Here is a 16,056-nt window from a genome sequence, read left to right on the forward strand (position 1 = left end):
AAAAAGGAGAGAGCGGCTGATAAAATACCCAATGGAATAGCCAATGGGATAATCAGTGACATAGTTTGTAGGATAGTTAATGGGATATCTGATAGAATGACCAATAGGATAGCCAATGGGATAGCAAGTGAGATAACTGATGGGATAGCCATTGGGATAGCTGGTGGGATTCTCAATAGCCCTACAGGGCTCTTTCCTGAAAGCTTCAGAAAAAAAATGGTGATGGCTCCAGAAAAAGCAACTCAGCCACACTGTGCTCACAGCCTGTGTCATGCAAGGGCAGAGGAGTGGTTGTCTCCAAGTCCTCTCCCCTCTGTGACCCAACATTAACACTGCTGATTTTCCAGCTGCCAGCGAGCATGGACACAGCAGAATGGTGTGGACACACAGCAGATGACACTAGGTGTCCTCTCAGAGGGTTGGCCATCATGTGCTTTGCTCCCCTCTGGCTTTTTGGCTATGCCTTGGATGTGCTTCCCAGGTTGCTTCGCACTCCCCCATTCCTTCATGAGAGAGTACGGGCTTTGTGTCTCCTTTGTGTTTTTGGAACTCACAACTGTATGGCCACAGCTTTCCCTTTCCATCTTTCTCTTCCCATCTAACAATGACAGGAGGAGGGATGTGGAAATCAAACTGCATGGCTTTGGTGGAGGCAGTCCCAGCGGGTGGTTAAGGGTACCTCCAGCCTGCTTCCAGCCTGCAAGGAGCTCACTGCAAGTGTCAGCACTAATTAGCAATTATGACCCTGTCTCAACACACAAATGAATGACGCCTCTCAGCACCCTGATGGAGGAGGTCTCCCCCCCATCAATAAGTGCCATTCGGCTTGGCGTGTGCCACGGGAATGCCAAAAAGGGCTGTTGCCATGGAAATGGACGCATTCTGGAGCCGCGGCCCCTCCTGCCCACGGCAGCTGGATGCGGAGGGGAGCACCACGGGAAGGAGGTGGCGGGGAGACGGGCACAAACAACGCGTGCACGTTAGAGGAGGGACCTTCCCAGAATGAGAGTGCCGTGGGACACAGCGGAGCGGGGACACCGAGCTGCCAGGCAGCGGTGGCTCAGCCTCGTGGGATAAGCCTTGTTTTCTGCTCTGGTGGGAAGCCCAGTAAAAGCCCAACTGTAGCAAGATGGGATCTGCCTCCTCAACTTACCGGCCCAAGTGTATTTATTTGGATATTGATGGAAGAATTCAAAAGGTACTTTCGCTGTTTTTCGCAGAGCGGCGTCTCCGGACGCAGCGGTGGTGCAGGCGGTGCGTGTGCCGCTCGCCCTATTCCTGCACGGAGAGTCGGACGCGTGATGCATTCAGCCTCTGTTGAAAGGGGGGAAGGGGGGGGGGTCTAGAGAGGCTTCTGATTTTTATTTAAAAGGGGAAGGGGCAGCCGGCAGCCCGTGAGCACCCGCTGCGGCTGGCAGGATCTTGGCAGAGGTGCGGGATCCCTCTCCGAGAGCAGCCTCCCGATAGTTTGCAAAGTTTTGCCTGCAGAGAAATGCTGGAGGGCACGGAGATGTGTGGGACTGCCTACCCGGGGGTTGAGTTTTCCTAGGGAGAAGTTACAGGGCAGGCAGGTGCCGGGTGCTGCCGTGCGGTAGCGGTGCGGGAGCCCCTGCTGCACTTGTGAAACCGTTTGTCACTATCGGTAGATGTTAATAGGATCTTGAGCTCCCGTTCCCCACCTGGCTTAGCCAAGGGTCACGGCACAGGGGAAGTTGTGGGGGAAGTGTGTTCTGGCTGAAGGAGAGAGCTCACGCCATTCAGGAGAGAGACCACAGCTTTTCGACAGAAAAATGCTTTGGCATTCCTGTAAGTCCGTCTTCTTTTCCTTCTTTCTGCCGACAGCTCCTTGGCCACAAAGCAAATGCCTTTCATGCAACAAAGCAAAAGCTACCAAGAGGCTCACGAGCAACTCAGCTCTGACTTGCAGAATTCCAGCCCTGATCCCTGGTGCTCCTGCTCGGAGTTCCTTTCACACATCTGTGCTGTTTGTTGCTCCTTTAAAAAGAAACAGCAAAGATGCCCTTCCTCATCCCTTCTCTCTCTTGTATCAGTGTATCCAGGCAAAGGCAGAGCTAGCAGCCCCTGCAGTCCCCTGTCACTGCCTGGGGGACCCCTGCAGCCTCATTGCATGGAACCACCATCAGAAAGAGGGCTCTGGGGAGGTTGGTGCTGTGAGAGTGTCTTCCAGAGGTGTCAGTCAATCACACTGGCTGTCATTTCCACTGGGATGAATTTATAAACAAGAGCATTTCTCAGAGCCTTTCTCTGGAGGGTACTTTTGTCACTGAAAACACAGGAGAGACCAAAGCACATGAGCAAGCAAATCCAAACCCAGCCAGTGTTAAGTATTATTTTTTTTTCTGGCCTGATAAACATTATCTGTTTCTTTTGTCAGATGTGAAATTCCATCTGTGCAGTGTTTGGAAGGATTCCTGCTGTAAACATACTGCTTAAATGGGGTTCACCCAGGGGTAAGCAGGGCATAGCGCTGATCCTCATGCCTCCTCGGTAACAACATCAGCTAGGACAAAAAGCAGCCCTTAATCTTCTGAGGAATGCGGTATTGGAGACTTCTAAAGGGAACTCATTAAATCAATGCTGAGCCGGTAATGAGGTATGAGCTTCATTAGAGCAGGGCTTGCTGAGTTTGAAAGGGCTCAGCTCCAACTTGCAGCTGGCTTGCTGGGTCTGGCAGAGCCCTGTAAAAGGGCTGCCCATGCTACAGGAGTGGGGCAGCCATTACTACGAGTGAATTTACATGTTTCCACCACATCGTGTGACCTCAGGTCACGCTGCTGACTTTAGAGGTCGTTGTTTGCCCTCTGCATTGGAGGAAAGGAAGGGACGCCCCAGGCTCAGAGGGTGGCCGCCACCACTGGGAGCCTACACTTTGCAGATGAGCACTGGGAAATGCTCTGCAGCAAGCGCTGAGCTGAGCTAAGTAGGTTTGTGTGTCATCAGGTCCAGAGAGGCACAGTGGGGAGGGCAAAGGGATGTGGTTTAGTGCTTTGCTGCAATGGTCAGAGCTGGAGGAGAGTTTGGTGGCATTGAATAATGCAATCCATGGGACAAACAGGGCAGGATTATCAATGTCAGAGCCTATGACGCAAGGGGTGACTTCTGCATCCACCAGGAGAGGGCTGGATGTGGCTCTGGGCAGCCTAGTGGTTGGCAATCCTGCACATAGCAAGGGGGTTGAAACTAGATGATCATCGTGATTCTTTTCAACCCAGGCCATTCTATGATTCTATGATTCAGGATGATGGTGGCTGTGTCCTGGCCGAGGGACGCGGGACAGGCCCCATGGTGGAGGCAGAGCAGTGAATGCGTAGGGAAGAGACCTGCCAGGCTGCTTGAGGAGGGAGATCAAAGGCTTTGCAGTGCTACAGAGCCGGTGCCCTGCACAGGACTGCTTCAAAGAGGCCATTTGTTCTCAGGGCTGAATGAAAAATGGGGTTTCAGTGTAATTCATCAGTGTCTCACCAGTGCCTACGCACACCTGGGGGAATCAGTGCTACAAGATTTATCTGTTTCTAAAGGATACTCTTTCCCAGAGATATACAAAAGTTCCTATGCCACTTCCCTGGTCACTCACATTCCTCTGTGCTGTGCATGCACATCCAAGGTTTCATGCACCAAAGAAACACATCCATGTCCCCCTCATGCACAGCCAGGCCTGCTCCAACCAGGACAATCTCCAAGAACTCCAAGAAGACATCAGAGTGAGGAATGGTACCCGTGTTTCATGGAAGATAAGGAGACTTCACCGCACCGTGGCAGACAGAGATTTCTCCTCAGTCCCAGAGTGCCACTAGATGGGGTTGAGCAGCCAACCCCCAGTCTACCCGCTGAGAAGTCTGAAAAACTCCAGCAAGCCACCAGCTGTGGCTCTGCAGTCTTATTTTCCTTCACGTCATTAACCCTTTGGCTGCTTTTAAAAGAAAAACTCCTATTGACTGTTTTGTATTAAAAGTCTATTAGCATGAAAATCACACCCATATACACACACATATATATATATTTCTTCTTTTCCACATGGAAACTACTGGGGAGTACTTGGTTTTGAGCATTGAGATTAAAGGGATGAGAGCAGAGCCAGCCAATGGCCACATTCCCAGGTGGGTGGCTTCATGGCTCTCATTTCCAAATGTCAAAGGGTGGTGGCTTTACTCGCTTGGTTGTGAGGAGTTGCTCTGAGAAAATGCTTGAGAGGATTTCTGTTTCCAATGTCTTAATCAACATCATATTTGAAACGAGGATGGAAAGTCAAATGGGTACAGAGCCTGAATGAACTGGAAAAATGAGGACCGCTGACTTTGTCAAAGAGTCAAGGAAATCACTCAGTGGTATTTCTTCCCCTTCACAAAGCAAGTAAAGAATTTTGGAGCCATTTTACTGGCTTACTGAGTCATTCTGGATGCCGAGCAGAGTAATTAGCTCTCTCCTCCTCAGAAAAATGTACTTTTCCTTGTGTCTACCATGCAAACCCGTAGAGCAGCACACACAGATATCCACAGCTCTCGCTCCTCTTGGCCTGAGACACATGAAGAGGAGAACAAAGCGAAGATTGTGTTTTGGTGTTGTGGTTGTTGCACTGAAATGTCAGTGCATGGGAATGGTTTCTGTCATGTGAGCTTTTCTTTTTAATTAGAGCAACAGCCACTATGGTATAAATGCCTAGACTCCAGCAAACCCAACAGATTTTTCCAAAGCTTGCTGCACTATTTTTAACGCGCCAAACTGAATTCAGATTAAAAACAAAATGCAGCAGAAAAATACTGGCTTGATGATCAATTCAAGGCCATTAAATATCTTTGTATCCCTAATTGCTGCAAGACATTCCCCGTGATTCTCTTGGCAAGTCATTCACAGGTTCCTCCAATGCCAAAACCCTTTGTAGCCTCTTCAGTGAGACTTCAGTATGTACTTGTGGGACCGAAGCCATTTTTCTATGACTGACAGGTCTCTGTGGGCAGTGGAGGGTGTGATGTAGTGCATCCAGAGCCTGGCCAGCACTCTTGACCAATGCTGGCTCTGCAACTGAAGCCGGCCCTGGTGAGTCCAAGGCAGCTGCTGGATGTTCTTGTAAAGCAGCAAAAATGAACAGCAGTGTCTCTCACTCCAGCATGTTACGGAGTGTGAGGAGTACGTAAACATTTGAAAAAATAAAAATGGCTTCGAACAGGCTTTTGAAAAATGGCATAAAATGTTATATTGGAGGCCATTTTCTCTTTCCTCTCCTTTCTGTCCTCCCCAGCTAATGGTAGTGCAGTCCATCCTCCTGCAAAAGTTTAACTGCTAGTGACAGCCAAGGTTTTGGACAAGCAAACCATACCAACATATGTTCCTCACATGCTCAGGGTAGTACAAACAAGAAGAAACCATTTTGTTTCTAGCACCTTTGCCATTAAACTCAACAGCTACCAACTGGCCTTTCACCTCTCACTGCTTTTCCTTGCTGTAATGACTTATATCACACATCTAAAAGCCTTATTATTAACCATGCCGGAATGTCAGACATCATTATTTTTGTGAATAAATTTGAAACAAGCAGCCTAGCTTCATTCACATTTTCTGAGGACATCTGGTGCCAAAGCAGCCTTATTACCTAGTTTACAAAATATTTTGAGCCTAATGCATTAGAGTGCTACAGGGTTAATTGTGCTTTAGTACTCCATTAGAAGCTATTGTGTGCCCTTTCCGTGTTAATAGAAGCTAGAGCATGAACATTTCAGTTACTTGTCAAAGGTTGAAATATTTCTATGTCTGCTATAAATATCAAGAAACTTCAGCTCAGCTTCTCAAAATCAGCCTTGCTTGTTCCTGGTTGCATTCTGTCATTAGTGCTGAAAGACTGAATATTGACAATATGTCTCTTAGTATAGTGAGTAGATTGCAAAAAGTTCTCCTTAATGTAACTTCCTTTCTCTACGTACTCTCAAAAAATTAATGAGATCCTTCCTTGTAGTGACAGAGCCCACCTTTGCCATGCTATCCCTCTCAATGAACTTCCAAGACTGCATCATACCATGGCGTCATGAACATTTTCTCTTTCCTAAAAAGAAAAAAAATCTCTTTCCTAAAAAGAAAGACCTCCTTTCCCATAGCGTTCTGTTCAGAAATGTTATAAAAGATGGGAACCGTGACTTACCACATAGCCACATGCCTCAGTTCTGCCTGAGTTCTATTTCTCATTTCAGGACAATGTACATAAGCAGAAAACCAATAGGAATCACCCTACCTAAACCTAAACTGTAGTCATCTAAAAGTCGGTGGTGACTACTCCAAGTTAGTCATGTGAGTTCCCCCACAGACACTGGGGAGGAGGGTGGTATCTCCAGAGGATGATTCATCCAGTCTTAAACTGGATTTTAGAGACACATGGGCTGATTTTCCCGTTGGAATTACGTGGTCCTCCCTCTTCTTCTACTGACAATATTCTTTAGACTCAGTGTCTAGCCATGCAACATAGATGAGACACCTCGCCTGTAGACACTTAGTTATGTTAGATGAATCCCATTGTACATTTCACTTAGATACCATGGTGAAATGAATGATGTCCAGACATTGCACAGCTGAAAGTTAGGTGCAAACCAGTGGGGCTGTGGAGCAGTCTTACTTTGAGACATTGTACAGGGCTCTGAGCAACCTGGTCTAGTTATAGGTGTCATATATAGTTGTTCATTGCAGGGGAGTTGGACTAAATGGTCTTTAAAAGTCCTTTCCTACACATAAGAGTTCTATGATTCTATGATGAGCTCTGAGCAGTGAAAGTCTGCCACATTCCTCACTGCCTAACACAGACAGAATCTGGAGAGTTCAGGGCGAGTTTTTATTTTTGTTTGGATTCTTGGCCAAGGGCCCTTGCTCTTTCTTCCTTTCTTTCTTTCTTTCTTTCTCATACAGGCCTATGCACGCACACACTTATTTTTTGTTCCCCTCTTAGTAAAGCTTCTTAGAGCATCTAACAGATGGCAAAGCTGGCAAACTATTTTTAATACTGTCTAACATTTGAAGCTCAGAAAAATGGAGAGATTTCACAAATATCTGCTGTTAATTATTGCAAAGAAAAAAAGAATACACATATCTTTGAGGTAGCTGGACTCATAATATTTGTATCTGAATTTAAATAGAAAGCCTGAGAGATGTTAGGTAAGGCTTCTGCTGAATATCAGGAACAGTGCCTGATAAAGTAGATGCTCTATTATCACTATTTTCTGAGGAAGATCTATTTGCTTACAAGTCTGAAAAATCAGTTTTCATCAATGATTTCTTCAGAGTGTTATCTAATAGCTCTGGATTCTGTTTCATTTTGATATGGACAACAAATAATGCTGGAGAGATTCACATCAGCCCTCTGTCTTGTTTAGAAATCCTCCATGAAAGCTGCTGTAACAGAAACAACACCGATTTCCATAGTCCATGTGCGATACATAACTGAGTTTTACCAGACTCTTCTCTGACACGTATCTTTCAGTCTCATTAGTCAAAGATTATCATTTCAGATTGCTTTAACTCCACTTTTTCAGCCCTGAAAGGGTGCTCTCCTTGTGAAATGAAAAAGCACCAGCAAGTGCTAAAAGTCTTGAATATAGCAAGCAAAAGCAATTGAGATCACACACTGGGGATAGACTGGCTTTGAAAATGTTCCTGTATTATTCACTGAGGAGTTTTAGTATAGTAAAAAAAATCAAATACTGGTTAAATACTTGGAAAAGTCAATTACCAACAATAGATCAGGACAGGATAACACTCTAGACAGGGTTTGCAGTGTAGAGAGAGGATTAACTGTTCTCAGGATCAAATATAGAGCAGAAATTGGATTTGTAGGCCATGTTTTTACTCATCCTATCTCATAGCAAAATATAATGTGATTAGTTGTAAACTCGTATGTCATAGAGTGAGCACTGTGGTCCCATACTGATATCTCCATCATGACCCTTAATATTAAACAAGTTCTTTGAGTGAGAAAGCCAGACAGATACCAGCAGTCTTAATCTCTACTTGTTTTAAAATCCTTATCCTGTGCCAGAAGTGGATACTATGGGTCAAGAGAGAATGACCTATCAGAGGAAGAGTTTCCAAAAAGCACAGAACTTTCTCCAGCACAGAGAGCAGTCTCCAGTTTCAGCCCACAGAAAGGATCCCTGGGCTGGGAAGCATGCATCACTCTTGAGCCACACTGTTCTACTTCACAGTTACTACATGCTTCATCAACATCTTATTTCCACTCCAAAAAGCCTCAGTTATTATTCATTATTCTTTTTTCCCCCTTTGCTTCACACCACCATCAAAAGCAGACAGAGTGTAATACCCGCTCAGATCATGTGGCGACTTCTTGGTCTTGGTGTAGAGTTATTGAAATGACAATATTGGGGTTCCCATCTCTACTCTTCCTTGCAGAAGTATATCAGCAATTGCAGCCCTGGCTTCTTTGCATTGTGCTGACCTGTGTCAAATTGCACTTTTCTGATGCATGTTCTGGGGAAACATGTAAAAACCCTATAACCCTAGAGCTCTATAAACTGATGCCGTCTCCTGCCTTTGGTCTCCATTGAGCTCCACAGCAAGGTCTCAGTCCTGCCCAAAGCAGTGGTATCTTCCAGTGCTGGGTGTTATTGCAGGGACTGAGATTCTGGGATGTCAAAGAGCTATGAGGATGGTGAAGGCTCTGAGGGCAAGGTGTGTGAGGGGCGGCTGAGGCCCCTCGATTTGCTCAGCCCAGAGCAGAGGAGCTGAGGGGAGGCCTGATGGTGGCTGCAGCTCCTCACAGGGAGCGGAGGGGCAGCGCTGAGCTCTGCTCTGTGTGACAGCGACAGGGCCCGAGGGAATGGCATGGGAACGGCCTGTGTCAGGGGAGGGGCAGCTGGGGGTGAGGGAAAGGGGCTGCACCACAGGGAGGTGGGCATGGAATGGGCTGCCCAGGGCTGTGGGCATGGCAACCTGTGCTGGAGTTCAAGGAGCATCTGGACAGTGCTCTCAGAAATATTGTCTGATTTTTGTTGGTGCTGTGTGGAGCCCGAGTTAGACTCTATGATCCCTGTTGGGTCCATTCTTAACTGGAATGTTCTGTGATCCTCTGATCACAGTGGCTTGCCACCCAGGATAGGAACAAGGACCTAATAAAGACAAGGACTGTGGGTCAGAGAGAGCTGCGACAGGCTTGAAGAGTGGTGAAGTCCCTCAACACTGACTGTGAACCTGAGTCAGAACCATAACCAGTGCCAGTCGAATATCACCATGGAGACATGGGCCAAATAGCAATGGCTCCAGGACATCTGCTATCTTTGTGGGTCTGAAGAAGATGCTCACTTCTCCACCCGGGGCCAAGAGGGCTGACTATCCTCAAAGCTGCAGGACAACCACCTTCTCTAATTATAGGAAAAAAATGTATGTCCTAGCTGGCTCAAGTACAGCCACAAGCCATATGTCACTGTATTGGCTTCATGGTGCTAATGTCCCTGCTATGGTAATGGACTTGAGGCAAATTGGATTCCTATACCATGCTGGAGCCATCAATAGTACACAGCACTGTCCAAAATACATTCCAGTTGTATTCCACAGACACACACAACTGACATTGGCTTTATTGGGAACATAATCATGCAGGCAATAACAGGAACAATTGCACAGTTCTGGGAAATGTTTAAGGCTGTCTGCTTTGTTTTAAAAGAGAAGGAAGTTGGTCAGGAAAGCTCAGCAGGTTGCAAAAGCAGAGAACTTTAGTAGCATATGATCTGTGATTAGGAGGGGAAAAAAGGAACAGCTGGAAACAACCATTTACACCCCAAGATGAGTATCAAAGTACAGTGGGTTATTCACAAATCCACTTTTAGTAAACTTAAAGAGAAATGTCAAATATGGAAAGATATATAGCACGTAAAAGGATAGCTCATAATCTAGAAAATAATATCTAGTCTTTGTTTTGCTTCCCACTCTTTCACTATTGCATGGAGTAAAGGGGGCATTGATGTTCCTCCTCAGTACATTGAAAGCTCCTGCTGCTTTCTGTGAGTCAGGTTGCCTTTTTTACCTTTAATGTTTTTTAAAATATATATTTTTTAACCTTTTTCTTTGCCCCAGTCAATAATTGATTTCCAGAAAAAGAAACCTCAATACCAAATACCTCAAATAGCACTCCCACCATATCGCCTTTACCCTGTGTTCAGATACAATTAACGTCATCTGCTCCACTTCTGCAGATACCAGTTGTTGGTAAAGGGGCAGTTTCCCAGCACTCCATCAGCCAATTTTAGCAGCTAACACTCCAATGGGATGCTGTGTTTTGCTCTGAGCAGGATTCCATACTATCTGAACCTGATTAGCTCTGCTTTATTGCTTTGATAGTTACTATATTTTAAAAAACAAAGGTCAATTACAGAAATAGTTAGGACAACCTTTTAGAACACACCCAGACATTAATCCCACCCATTTCCTCACTAACAAACGCTAACTACTAGCAATCAATTGCCTTGGAGTTTACAGTGTAAATAAATTACCTACTATAATTTCATTTGGGTCAGGAAACAGGGAAGGTGAGTGTGTGCTTCTGTATCGGTCATAGCTGTCTCTTGAGGAGATCAGTGTCACCCAGCTAATGATGCCCAGCTGAAAAATAATAGGACTTTTAACTGCCAGTGCAAAGTGAGATCTGAAGTATTGCGCCAGCATCAGAACAGGGGTTTGTTGAATCACATCTCATGCACAGCAGAACTGAGTCAGGGCGGCCAGACATTGCATTTTTGCCTTGATTCTTCCAGTGTTTCAGTAGGAAAGATGGTGAGATAGGTTTCCATAAACCTCTAGCTCCAAAAGGCAAGCTCATATTAATCTCAGCCTATACTCTTACAGGGTTATAGGTGGGCACAGAGCTAGAGCTTTAGGTCAGGCTGGTTGTGTGGGTGTATGAGAGTCAGGGTAAGGTGAACTGAGTGGTAAGTGAGACAAGAAGCCAGAAAAGCTCATGTTGGAACAACAGCATGGAGGTGTGCACGGGCAGAGGAAAGCATCAGAAAGCATGCTCCCTGTAGCACAGCCTCTCATGGGCTTGGTGCTGCCTCCAAAACTCCTGGAGTTCACATTTTCCCAAGCAATTAATAGACACCCACCCTTCTTGCTGGCAGAGCATCCTACCTTCTCCCTCTGCAGCTTCATCTCTGTGAGCAGCAGAGGTCTGGGTTGGGCATCACGACATCTCTGTGCTACCAGGAGCGTAGGATCATATCATTGAGTGTCAAGTGAATGCTGTGTTCTCAGTCTCACTGCTGGCCTTTTAAGGTGTGAGTTCTGACATTGCATCAGGAACGCTGAAAGACCATGGGAAACTGGGCATGAGTGGGGGGAAATGCTCTCTTCTGCTTACAGCAAGCTTTTGGTGGAGTAATTTTTTGGTCCAAATAATAGTGCACTTTTATGCTCTTTATATCTGGAAGATATATGTTTAAATCAAACAAAGTCACTTTCAAAATCCAGGGCGTTGCTTAATTAAATCTATGGTTGCTGACATCCTGCAGTTCATCTGCATTGTGAGATACCTTCTGCCATCAGTCGTCATACATTACTGCTCTGCTTCAGAGCAGCACAATTAGGTCTCCTGAGCTTTCTTCCTTTATCAAAATGGAGCACAGGTATTAAAGCTAGAGTGGAGAATTATTCCAGCTCACGAGTCAGATCAGATAATTAAAATGATAGGATTAGCCTTAAAATTGTCCCAGTTCAAGCCTAAATAGGGTTCATCTCTCACTGGGAACTAATTGTCTTTTCTCTCCTCTGCCATTTTTTTTTTCTCCTTCTGTTGTTTGGTTTGGAAGGTGATCTTCAGTAAATACTGCAACTCCAGGGATATCATGGACCTCTTCTGCATTGCAACAGGGTTACCAAGGTAAGACTCTCATTTATCACATGCATTTCACTATTGCTCTGATACTCCTAGGGACAGTTTAAAGCTGGGCCCCAAATGGTCTGGTTACCTGCTTTCCAGGCTTCTCTTTTATTCCAGACTGCTGGAATAATTTGGGGCTGTGCAGAGAACCCAGCTGGAGAAGTGCACAAAGCCCTGGTGAGTGTTTAGTTGCCTATTCTACAGAAATTACAGGCAGCACAGAAGCCTAGCCAAGAGCATATGCAGGCTCTGTGCACCTACCAATTATACCCATACCCCAACACTACATTTTTGTCCCTGGAGACTGAAACACCATCATACTTATAAAACATGATTTTTAAGTAAAGAACCTGAGACCAGTGAGAAACACTGCCACTAAATCATAGAACCATAGAATGGTTTGGGTTGGAAGGGACTTTTAAGATCATCTGGTTCCTACCCCCTGCTACAGGCAGGCACAGCTCCCTCTAGATCAGGTTGCTCAAAGCCCCATCCAGCCTTGCCTTGAGTGCTTCTAAGGAGGGGGCATTCACAGCCTCACTGGACAACCTGTTCCAGTGTCTCACCACCATCACAGTAAAGAATTTTTTCCTGATATCTAGTCTAAATCTACCCTTGCCAGTTTAAAGCCATTTCCCCTTGTCTTGTTGCTACCTGCCCTTATAAAAAGTCCCTCCCCAGTTTTCCTGTAGGCCCCTTTCAGGCCCTGTAGATGCTGGAAGGCTGTTATAAGGTCCCCCGGGACCCTTCTCTTCTCCAGGCTGAACAGCCGCAGCTCCTTCAATCTGTCCTCATAGGGGAGGTGCTATGTAAATACACTACAGACTAGTGACAGGCTGAGAGAGCTGGGTCTGTTCAGCCTGGAGAAGAGATGGCTCCGAGGTGATCTGAGAGCGGACTTTCAGTATCTAAAGGGGGGCTATAAGAAAGAAGGGACAGACTCTTTAGCAGAATCTGTTGTGATAAGACAAGGGGAAATGGTTTCAAACTAGAAGAAAGGAAATTTGGGTTGGATATAAGGAAAAAGGGTGGTGAGGTACTGGCACAGGTTGCCCAGAGAGGTGGTGAATGCCCCATCCCTGGAGACATTCACAGCCAGGCTGGACAGGGCTCTGAGCAATATGATGTAGCCGTAGGTGTCCCTGTTCATAGCAGGGGAGCTGGACCAGCTGGCCTTTAAGGGTCCCTCCCAACTCAAATGACTCTGTGATTCTGTGATTCTAATCCCAGATACGAGATAGTAAAAAAACATCCCCTCAGAACCATTTTACAGAATAAGGGATGGTGGTCCCCCCAGCCATGTCACAACCCCACCCTTACCAGAGAGTATCTGCTGTCCACTGGTGACCTCGAGCAGTGCTGATAACATGTGCTCAATGAGCCATGTTGTTTACCTCTGTACGTACAGGTTTATCATACCAAAAGAAAAGAAAAGAAAAAAAACAAACCGAAAAACAGGGAAAATAAAATAATCCTTTAATCGTGTTTGTTTTGTTTTGTTTTGTTTTGTTTTTGCATGACTCCAGCTTGGGACTGAAAGATAACATTGTCTGTAGTCTATTCTGAGTCTGCAGTGACTTGGAATTTGCGTAGACTGCGTCAGTACTTTTTTTCTCTTTATCCTTTCTTTTTCTTCCAATTTGAATCAGAGACCTTAATAACTCTTGTTTGCCTCTGATATCAAGTACTTCCACACCATCAACCAGGAAACACTGTTTGGTGGTCAGAATTGTTAATGAGTTCAGTGTTCCCAGCATATCTGGCCTTTTATTTTCATCACAGGACTTCCACAATCTTCCACAATTTTTCAAAGAATCAAAGAATCATTTGAGTTGGAAGAGACCCTTAAAGACCATCTGGTCCAAGCCCCCTGTGATGAACAGGGACACCTACAGCTACATCAGGTTGCTCAGAGCCCTGCCCAGCCTGACCTTGAATGTCTCCAAGAATAGGGCATCCACCACCTCTCTGAGCAACCTGCGCCAGTGCCTCACCACCCTGATTGTAAAAACTTTTAATTGTTCGTTGTAATCAGGCTCCTGGAGATGAAGAAAACATCCAAGGCTTACATGTGAGCCTATGAGATCACACGTAGCACAGGATGAAAATAAAGGCTCCATATTCAGCAAGACATTTGTTTTGTTTGTTTTGGTAAGGGAGTAACTAGATAATTTAAAAACTGGTAGTCATTTATGTAGTGTGAGTCAATATATAGCTGCCGAGTCGATGTATCACAAAACATAGCTTTCCAGCAGAAATTATTAGTCGATGAGTCAACAGCATACACAAGTTGGCAGGGAGCAAAGTTTTCTCTGAGATCAAAGATGATCATACAACGTTTTCCCAAAAACATCTCTGGTAAATGAAATGGGTGAAACATCAAACCTACTCTGACCCTTCGTGTGCCAAGTTAGAGTGTGGATGGGGCAGTGTCAGGAACATAGCATAGGGGAAGCTGGCTACACGTACTACACAGCAGCACAAGATCTCAGCCAGTGTTTCTTGCTCAAATAAAGATCTCTGGAACATACTTTTCAGGAACACAACCATCTCTCTCTTGACGGCAGATAATTGCATGGTGTCCATTGATCCGACGATGCCTGCAAACTCAGAGAGGTAAGTCTCATGGTAACCCGCTCTTCAGGTTACCCTTGGTGATGCCCAAGGGAAAATGAGTGTTGGGTTGCAGATGCCTCTTGTATGGAACACGAGGCGAGCAGCTCTCCAGGGGAAGTTGACAGGGAGAACTGAATGCTAACTCAAAATGCTGACGCCAGCTAGTTTTGAAAATTTTTGCTTATTGTTAAAGTAGAAATTATAGTTAGAAAAAAATTGTGCTTTTAATTATTTGATGTTGAACATCATTTCCCATTCCACTCCGCATGCTGTCAAGGCTCCCAGCGCCTTTGTTGCTTTGTTAGGACCAACAATGACTTCAGCAGCAAGTGAAGGCACAAGTCTTTGATGAGGTTGGGCCTCTTACATTCTGGCGTCAGCCCTTCCTTTCTTCAGATCCCTTTCTCTTTTTCTCCTTGGCTTCCCGTTGCTTGTTCAACTGTGCACTTTTATTTTCACCCTGTCTGCTTGCAGTTACCACATTTGCTTTTACTTATTTCATTGTGTATTCCATCATTACTTGTCACTGCCATCACAAACAATGATGCCATGTTCTGGGCATCTCAACATAAGGACATTAAACTATTAGAGACTGTCCAAAAGAGGGCTACAAAGATAGTGAAGGGTCTGAGGGCAAGGTGTGTGAGGAGTGGCTGAGGCCCCTCGCTGTGCTCAGTCCAGAGCAGAGGAGCTGAGGGAAGGCCTGATGGCGGCTGCAGCTCCTCACAGGGAGCGGAGGGGCAGCGCTGAGCTCTGCTCTGTGTGACAGCGACAGGGCCCGAGGGAACGGCATGGAGCTGTGTCAGGGGAGGCGCAGCTGGGAGTGAGGGAAAGGGGCTGCACCACAGGGCGGTGGGCACGGAACGGGCTGCACAGGGCTGTGGGCACGGCCACCAGTGCTGGAGTTCAAGGAGCATCTGGACAGTGCTCTCAGAAATATTGTCTGATTTTTGTTGGTGCTGTGTGGAGCCTGGAGTAGGACTCAGTGATCCTAGTGGGTCCCTTCCAGCTCAGGATATTTTATAGCTCAGTGATATTTCTCAGAGAATGCCTATGTGAAATGCAAGCTGCAATCTCAGCATGCTAACATCAACCCTCTCCGACTCTTCCAGGTCTCCATACAAAGTGATACCTGTTGCCACTGGGCAGATCTCAGGTAAATAATCCTTCTGCATTGCATTTGCTGAAACTGAGGTTGCAGTCACTTCCATGTGGAAATTACATGGCTGTGACACAAGAAAGATGGTTATAGCTATGGTGGAAAGAAAGTATTCAGGAGGAAAAGTAAAAAAATTGTTCCCACAATTCAAAATCTTTGAAGATAATGTAGAACGGCTGGGGTTCAGGGGACTTCTGAAGCACTTCACTTGGGCCCAACTCAGCACTGCTGATATCTCAGGAAAATCCCCTCCTGAAGCAGCAGTTCGGCTAGGGCATTGCCAACCACATTTGCAATCCCTTTTTTCAGTGCTTTGTTCATCTCTCAGCAAACCTCTGCTGAAAGCTGAACATCGTGTTTGAACTCCATGTTATTTCCAAATGGCTGAGAAGGGAGCAGA

The 16,056-nt window shown here is 45.8% G+C and overlaps 1 protein-coding gene across 1 annotated transcript in view; it reads left to right on the top strand.

Moving 5' to 3' along the window:
* The first annotated feature begins 858 nt into the window (after positions 1 to 858).
* Positions 859 to 16,056, top strand: part of LOC100549810 (high affinity cGMP-specific 3',5'-cyclic phosphodiesterase 9A) — a 35,059-nt gene continuing 19,861 nt past the window's right edge. The window contains exons 1-4 of the mRNA XM_010724364.3: positions 859 to 1,198; positions 11,811 to 11,881; positions 14,420 to 14,497; positions 15,610 to 15,653. Coding sequence (XP_010722666.1) covers positions 1,130 to 1,198; positions 11,811 to 11,881; positions 14,420 to 14,497; positions 15,610 to 15,653 — 262 coding nt within the window. The 5' untranslated portion in view covers positions 859 to 1,129. The remainder of the gene's footprint in view (positions 1,199 to 11,810; positions 11,882 to 14,419; positions 14,498 to 15,609; positions 15,654 to 16,056) is intronic.

The sequence above is a fragment of the Meleagris gallopavo genome, chromosome 1, assembly GCF_000146605.3.
Source record: "Meleagris gallopavo isolate NT-WF06-2002-E0010 breed Aviagen turkey brand Nicholas breeding stock chromosome 1, Turkey_5.1, whole genome shotgun sequence".
Lineage (NCBI taxonomy): Eukaryota > Metazoa > Chordata > Aves > Galliformes > Phasianidae > Meleagris > Meleagris gallopavo.